The sequence below is a fragment of the Antennarius striatus genome, chromosome 11 (assembly GCF_040054535.1).
Source record: "Antennarius striatus isolate MH-2024 chromosome 11, ASM4005453v1, whole genome shotgun sequence".
NCBI lineage: Eukaryota > Metazoa > Chordata > Actinopteri > Lophiiformes > Antennariidae > Antennarius > Antennarius striatus.
The window spans coordinates 1977107-1985675 of NC_090786.1; the positions used below are offsets into that span (position 1 = coordinate 1977107).

Below are 8569 nucleotides of genomic sequence, written 5' to 3' on the forward strand. Positions count from 1 at the left end.
CATTTTAAAATCATTCTAATTGATTAATTGTGACTGAACTTGATTTTAAATTAAAATTAAATGAAATGATTTTATAATTCAATTTAATAATTTAATTTTAAATTATGATTTGATAATTTATTAAAATGAATCTATTAAAATTAAATTATAAAATCATTCTAATTGATTAATTGCAACTGAACTTTTGTTTTGACAAACTCCTGTTTTCCGGTCTTGACCGTGTCAATGACGGGTGGAGTGCAGCCACGTGGGGGCGCTGCTGCTCCGTACGTGTCAACATCTGTGATCAGAAAAATATTGATGTTTTTTTACAAATAAGTCACATAATTTCTCCACAATCAATTTTTTAAATTTAATTTAAATGAAATATCATTCAACCACAGCGGATCATCTTCGTCCCTCCTTCATCACTTGATCTATCAACTTCCTTACTTCCTGTCATCCTCTACTTCCTCTTTCCTCCCTCCACTTCATCCTTCACCTTAGTTCTTCTTCCGGTTTCACTCTGATATGATTATTGATTGACTGAAGGAGTTAACTTTTCCTACAGCTGTAAAGGCACCGAAAGACCCCGCCCCTTCGCCCGGACAAACCTGTTTGTGATTGGTTAAAACCTGATGTCGTCATTACGTCACCCGGAGGAGGAAATCACTGATCAGTCAGACGAGAAAGAATCCCTCCAAACCTGAGGACCGGTCCATACGTCCGTTAGACTCGTCTACCTGCAGCAGGTGAGTTCACTTCCGGGTAGGGCTGTCAGGCTCGCGATCAAACGGTGGAAGCAGCAGATTCTTGATGTTGTTATGAGGAAACACTTCCTGTTTAGAGAAGTGACTTAAGTCCATATGTTACATAAATACAAGTTATAAAACCAAAACTTCTAAGCAGATTGGATTTTAAGTAAATAAATATATACATTGGATGTCAAACATCAACTGTTGCTATGGAAACAACTTTTTAAAAAACCACCTAAAAAACTTTTTCATTGCTTATGTTTTTGTGGTTCAACTGAATAAATCTCAAGTCAGTGAAACAAACTTCTGGACGATGAGGGCAGATTGACTTCCTGTTGCCTGCAGGTGGCGCCGTGGGTAAAACCTTTACCCACGGCGCCAGGTGGGCGTCAGGTGGGCGTCTTTAGGGCGTGGCTCTGAACCCACCTGTGGTGTTTGGTAACTATTGTGTCATGCAGACTGGAGTTATGACAACTTCCTGTTTCATGGTGAAACTTCCTGTTGGGTTTAGTTCTGGTTTCTGGTCTTACTCCACCTGGTGGTCCGACTGCAGAGGACGCCCTCTCTAACAATGATGTCACCACCCTACCGATGACATCACTCACCCTGATGTTGATTTGTTGCTGTCTCTGCAGCGATGGGGGGCGGGGCCTCTGTGCCTGATGGTGTACACGTTGTGGTTGTGGGCGGCGGCTTCGGCGGCGTGGCTGCAGCTCAGCAGCTGAAACGTCGCGGATTCAGCTTCACCCTGATCGACATGAGAGACGCGTTTCATCACAACGTGGCGGCGCTGAGAGCGTCGGTTCGGCCTGGTAACTAACGTCAGCTAATCCACCGACCGAGATTTATCTAACCCTAACTTTATTTATTGTATCTGAAATCTGAATTTTTATTTGATACTTTGTATTTTAATATATTTAATATAGGTTTGTTTAATTTTTGTTTGATTACATTTATTTAGTTTTATTACTATTTAATTCTAATTTTAATTTGTTTCTTTCCTTCGTTACATTTTTGTTTTTCTGCTAACGATTATCCCTTTTTGTCCTATTGAAATTAAACTAAACTTTCTTTTTATTTTTCAGGTTTTACTTTTATTTTCATTTTTTCAACTGTATTTTTCATAGTTTTTTCATTGATCGTTATCTTGGTTATTAAATTATTATCACATTTGTCAAACTTTACAATACATTTAATTTCAGAGAATTACTAATTTTATTAGAGTATTACTGGAGTATTACTAGAGTATAACTAAAGTATTGTCAGAGTATCAATAGGGCAGTACCAGAGTATTACCCGAGTAATACTAAGAGTATTAATCAGTGTATCGCTGGAGTATTACCAGAGCATTGCTAAAGTATTGCCAGAGTATTATATAGTATTACTATTGTACAGTATTGTTATATAGTATTACATGACTAGTATTAGAGTATTACAAGAGCACTGGTAAGAGTACTAACAAGATCATTACAATAGTATTAACAGAGTATTACTAGAGTATTGCCAGAGTATCACTTAGAGTATTGATGAAAGTATTACTAGAGTACTACAAGAGCATTACTAAAAGTATTGGAGTATTTTCTGTAGCCCATAGAGTAACATGACTACTGTGTGATGATGTCATCGTGACACTTGACCTTTGACCCCTCTCAGGCTTTGCTCAGACGACCTTCATCCCGTTCGCCGACACGTTTGGCGACAGCTTCGTCCAGGGCCGCGTTGTGGGCGTCGCCACCGACAGGCAGACGGTGCTGCTGGAGGGCGGGGCGGTGAGGATGATGATGATGATGATGATGATGTCACATGCTGGGCGGAATCTGAACGGTGACCCGGTTGGTCCCCCCCCCCCAGGAGATCCAGTACTCCCACCTCATCCTGTGCACCGGCAGCGACGGTCCGTTTCCTGGGAGGTTCAACGCCGTGGCGGCACATCGGAGCGCCGTCCGGGCGTACGACGAGTTGGTCGCTCAGGTCGGATGAAACGGATGCTGAGAGGTCCATAGAAGGAGGGGGTCGTGACTGTGTGTGTGTGTGTGTGTGTGTGTGGTGCGTCCAGGTGCAGGCAGCAGACTCGGTGCTGGTCATTGGGGGCGGGTCCACCGGGGTGGAGATGGCTGCTGAGATCAAGACGGAGTATCCAGAGAAAAAGGTGTGTGTGTGTGTGTGTGTGTGTGTGTGTGTGTGTGTGTGTGTGTGTGTGTGTGTGTGTCTGTGTGTGTTTTCTCACACTGGTCTCTGGTCAGGTGGTTCTGGTCCACTCCCGGGCGGCGCTGGCCGACCCAGAGCTGCGACCCGACGTCCGTCAGCAGGCCAAAGAGGTGCTACTGGAGAAAGGGGTGGAGCTACTGCTAGGTAGGACACACCCCTCCCACCTATACACACACACACAGGCACACACACACATACATGCCAGGGTTATGTGTGTGTGTGTTCAGGTCACAAAGTTTCCAACCAATCAGAGCTGCAGCTGAACGTCTGTCGGAAGAACGTCATCGTCGTCACGGATAAAGGAGATCAGCTGACCTCCGATCTGATCATCAGCTGCACCGGGTTAAAGGTCAACACTGGAGCGTACGCAGCGGACCTGTGTGAGCACACACACACACACTTACGCAACCCACAACATGGGCTTTTACCAGATTTAGCAATCAGTAGCCCTTAGCAGCTAGCCATAAGTGGCTACTAGCAATTAGCAGCTAGTTGTCATTAGTGGCACTAGCAATTAGTAGCCATTAGTGGCTAGGAATTAGCAGCTAGTAAACATTAGTGGCTAGTAGCTATTAGAAGCTAGTAGCCAGTAGTAGCTACTAGCAATTAGCGGCTAATAGCCATCAGTGGCTACTAGCAATTAGCAGCTAACTGATAGCAGAGAACATCCAGTGGAGTGAGCTTCAGGTGTAAGACCTCGGTTCCGTCCAGCACTGATGCTAACGTCCAGAGGACGTTAGCATCATACACAACGGTGGTGCTAACGGCTGGTTTTCCCTTGTTTGATAAATTTTATGACAAATTGGGCCAAAAACCTGAAGGTCTTCATTTCCCCTCTGCGGTGCAGTTCACGTCCACAGCCACTAGATGTCAGCATCGCTTTGCTCTCGTATGAGTCGTGTGATTGGTTGTTTTCGTCGGTCGAATTGATCTGATCAATGTGATTGGCAGCCAGCTGTCTGGCGAGTAACGGCGCCCTGAAGGTCAACGCCCACCTGCAGGTCGACGGCTTTGCCAACGTCTTTGCCGTCGGCGACTGCGCCGACGTCAACGAGCCCAAGATGGCGTACCATGCTGAGCTGCACGCCGCCGTTGCCGTTAGCAATATCGCTAACAGCCTGGGCGGGAAGGAGTTAACCTCCTATCACACAGGTAACCCCTCCCCCACAGCAAAGTTGTCCTGTCTTGTCTGCCTCCCCAACCCACTGGTTTCCATTCCTGGTTGCTAGGCAACATCACCATGTTGCTAGCAATGGGTCCGGACGACGGCGTGGGCCAGTTCAACGGGTTCCAGCTGCCGCGGTGCGTCGTCCGCCTGGGGAAGAGTCGCGATCTGCTGCTGTGGAAGAGCTGGAAGGGCATGAAGCAGAAACAACCGGTCATGTGACCCAAGCCCCGCCCACCCTCCCTCCCAACCGACCAATCAGACGGTGCCGACATTTACGGATATTTTCCAGTCAATAAGATTTTAGTGTCTTTATTTTCAAACAATAAAAATATTTTAAATTCACAGAAAATGTTTAAAATTCACATTTTTTCCCACAAATAAACAAACAAAATAAACAAAGACATGATGAAATAGAAAAAGTTATAAATACGTGATAAAGAAGCAGGAGACTTTTCCGGGCCACCAATTGGCTGCCATCATGCGTCAATCAAAACACTGACTCGTTAAAAAAGCTGCGATTGGAATTGAACTAAAAAACCTTCACATTCATCAGGTTTGGGAAAACATCGGCCGTCGCCGCCATCGTCACCTCGACTAGTCCGCCTTGCCGTGGCGACGCAGGTAGGCGTGGTAGAAGAAGTTGGAGAAGAGCAGGAGGTAGCTCAGGTACATCACCGTCGCCCAGGCAACGTTGTCCAGGTGGGAGGGGCAATCGCCCTGCTGCATCCAACGGTAAACCAACGTGCTGACCGTCAGCCCCATCACCATCTGGCAGATCTGAGCGCTGGTGATGAGGACGGCGAAGGGGCGTGGCACGTGCAGCCCGGCGGCGCGCATGGCGTAGTAGCTGTACATGAGGGCGTGGACGCCGTAGTTCATGGTCATGAACCAACCGCCGCCGGCGACCATGTCTTTGTAGGAGTACCAGGAGTAGAGCAGCACCGTGATGTGGTGGTACCAGTGGAGGAAGAGGAGCCGCTGCTTCCTCAGCACGATGAAGGCCGTGTCGCCTGCCAGGCAAAGATCAGGGATCATGGATCGCACTTAAACAGCTTAAACAGGAACTGGAAACTGGAAGCTAATTTCATTAAGTTTCTCAGTTAATCCACCAATAGTTAACATCAACTAGAAAAACATTCAGAGTTCAGCGGTTAGTGCTTCCAGGCAGAAACTTGACCCGGCCAACATTGGTTCCTACATCATTTAGTTCCTACCGGAGGACAACATTGGTTCCTACATCATTTAGTTCCTACCGGAGGACAACATTGGTTCCTACATCATTTAGTTCCTACCGGAGGACAACATTGGTTCCTACATCATTTAGTTCCTACCAGAGGACAACATTGGTTCCTACATCATTTAGTTCCTACCGGAGGACAACATTGGTTCCTACATCATTTAGTTCCTACCAGAGGACAACATTGGTTCCTACATCATTTAGTTCCTACCGGTGGACGACTCTGTCCATAATGAATAAATATGAACTAATAGCAGGTGGTGACAGTTTTCTGACAGGTAATCTAGTCTACATTGCTGCTCCAACTTCCAACCTGACCTGAATTGTCTTCAGTCTCCATGTTAGTGAACGTCTCCATGAACAGAAATGCATTGTGGGTTCATTTCCTGCTCAGAAGTTCACATAAATGTGGAGAAAAAGCGGAAATGCTGCAGATGACACCAACAGGAAAGACCAAAAGACCAACAGGAAGTGACATCAGAGCAATGTGTTTACCGAGTCTGAGATCTGCCAAGTCATGTTAACATGACATGTGAAATTGGAATCTATAGGGCGCTCATGTTACGCTGCTGAGCAGGGGCAAACTACAGGAGTCGGACACAGCAACATGTGGTTGTTCGTAACTACGGTTGTCCATATCTTGAGGACTAACTCATAGTATCGATCAGGTATAATTTCTGATATCGATCAGGTGTATCGGGATAGGACTGACCCAGCTCGGGGGCTTTGCTCAGGACGAAGGCGTACGCCCAGAACCTGCTGACGGGCCCGCTGTAGAAGCTCTGGTCACAGATGGAGCGCCGGAAGCCGCCGATGCTCAGGATGTGGAACATGTAGCGTCCGGTCCGGACCGCCCCGATGATGCTGCCAAAAAAAAACAGAGGAAACAATCAGATTGGAGAGAAAAAACATTCGGTTGTCCCTGAACGCAACACGGCGTCAGATTCCAGCTTAGCAATGTTCTAAAGATAACCGACACCCCCCCACATGCCTGAGCTGTAATTATTGGAGGAGCTAGCGGCGACATGTGTGCCAATAGGGGCTAAAATTAAAGACATGTCAAGTTGACATGAGCTGGTTATCGTGGACGTGGCAGGAAGCGCTTCTTAAAGGTGTGTTACCTGAAGAGCGCGAGGCTCAGCGACCAGAGGACGAGCGGCCGCCGCAGGTGCATCTTGGGTCGTAGTTTCATGTAGCGCTGACCCCCAAACACCAGGGCGGCGTAGAGAGCGCTGAACATGAACGCTGCACTCCTGCAGCGGGAACACGGACAACAACACCAGGTCAACCACAAAGGAAACGCTAGCTGCAGATGCTAACGGCTGGCAAGCTAATGTTTACAACCACAGATTGTTCGATTTCTTAAAATTAAATTCTGCGCAATGTGTTTACCACAAAACTGATGAGTCAGCGTTATTTATTCACCTGATTGAATGTGAAAAAATATTTAATGCAAGTTAATTATTCTTTCACATGTGTGAGGTTGTTGGGACGAATAAAGTTTTCTGAATTTGAACAAAGTCAAAGAAGAGTAAAACTATTTATCCCTTAAGGAGGTTCCATCAGGGAAGTTAATTCATCTATTTTAATCAAATTTTATTTGTACTTTTAAATTACTGTATGTTTAAAACTTTCCATTTATTTAAACTACATTTATATTTATTTTCTACCTTTTAATTTTAATAATTTATTTCTCCAATTATTTAAAAAAAAATCTGTCTTAATATTTTTTTTCCAGATTTTGGTGTTTTTTAATTTAATATTTATGGATTAACCATCAATAATTTCACACTGGAGCACACAGACTCAGAGTTACTGCTTCCTCATAACTAGCACCTATACTCTATTTGGATGATGACGTCACACCACCAGCTTTCACGTTGCTGAAACATGACTTCATGCGGTTTCAGCAGGTCGTAGTATAGTAATGACTTCATGCCTGAGGAGAGTATCGGTAACATATTTGAACATTGCATCACACCCCCGGGAGGGTGTGATGCATACCCTGAATACAGTACATCTGTGTGACGTCACCAGGCTGGAGCGCACCTGCTGCGTTCAAGGATCCTCATTCGCCAGATTCCATTCATTGCTCTGATTGGCTCCACGCGCGACTGTGGAATTTACGGATAATAGATTTCACCGATTAACCGAATCAGTACCGGGGGCTCCTCGGTACCGGAGCCGGTTAACCGAGCACAACGTGAAAACTTTCACGGTAACGCAAGAAACAAACCCTGAGGCGTGGAGACAGAACGGGCGGTTCGGTTGTCGGTTCGAGTCCGGTTCGCTCACCAGTTCGCCTGCATCCACTCGATGGCGCGTCTCTGGTCGAAGCGCCGCTCGAAGCCGAACTCAGCGAGCAGCGGGTCTAGCTGGGACTCGTTCATCATGATCCGGTTTGAAGTTGATCCGGTTAACCGACTGACGCTCAGCTGCTCCGGACCCTCTTTAAGCCATTAGCGGGGTGGGGGCGGGGCTTCAGCGACACACCTGTTGGATCCGCAGGTGGAACTCAACAGGTTTAAAATGATTTCAAGTTTAGGTATATATAAATTGTTAAAGTAAAAAAATAGAAATTAGGTTAATAATAATTATAAAGTCAAATTATTTGATATAATTCTATTAATTTTTCAGTAACAAAAATATTTTAATGAAAATGCACGATTTAATTATTATTATTATGGATTTACAATATTGTAAAAAATATTCTTACTGAGAATAAATCTTTATCTTTACATAGAAAATCTAAACCTGTCAGCGAAATACAGCAAGAGATTATAAGAATTAATTAATTCATTTTCATTATGTTAGAATAAAAAATATACACCAGCATCAGAACTTTTTATGTTTTTTTTTCATCCACTTTCTGTGTTTGCTGCAGAAACACTGGATTCTAGACCGATTTTTCCTGTGAATAAAATTCTGTTTATATTTAGTTGAAGTGAATAATATTTCTGAAGCAAGCAGGACATGATAAGAATCGATCAAAGCTTCTTCCCGTCACTGGGCATCCCAGTGTCTCCTGAAAGTCTTGTTTGTTACTGGGAGCCGCCCAGTTTGAACTCAGTCGGTGTGCTGGTTGTCATGGAGACGAGGTGACATGGGCTAGATGGACAAAGAGCTGAGTTGACAGTATTCACCCCCACTGTTTAGATTTGGAGCTCGTTTCCTCGCAACTCAGAGAAAAATTATAAGAGTGTGTTTTATTCAAAGTAAAAA

At 44.9% G+C, this 8569-nt stretch overlaps 2 protein-coding genes across 2 annotated transcripts; one reads left to right on the forward strand and one right to left on the reverse strand.

Moving 5' to 3' along the window:
• The first annotated feature begins 506 nt into the window (after positions 1-506).
• aifm2 (apoptosis inducing factor mitochondria associated 2) lies at positions 507-4361 on the forward strand. The gene is made up of 9 exons (XM_068326626.1): positions 507-731; positions 1370-1546; positions 2388-2503; positions 2586-2705; positions 2791-2883; positions 2978-3086; positions 3170-3322; positions 3894-4094; positions 4172-4361. The coding sequence occupies exons 2-9, from the start codon at positions 1372-1374 to the stop codon at positions 4327-4329; spliced, it is 1125 nt and encodes a 374-aa protein (XP_068182727.1). The 5' UTR covers positions 507-731; positions 1370-1371; the 3' UTR covers positions 4330-4361.
• Positions 4362-4403: 42 nt separating this feature from the next.
• Positions 4404-7813, reverse strand: LOC137603324 (very long chain fatty acid elongase 6-like). Its single transcript, XM_068326629.1, has 4 exons — positions 7643-7813; positions 6469-6600; positions 6060-6211; positions 4404-5120 (listed from the first exon to the last, which is right to left on the reverse strand). Exons 1-4 carry the CDS (start codon positions 7738-7740, stop codon positions 4705-4707), a joined length of 798 nt encoding a protein of 265 aa, XP_068182730.1. The 5' UTR covers positions 7741-7813; the 3' UTR covers positions 4404-4704.
• Between the last annotated feature and the right edge of the window lie 756 nt (positions 7814-8569).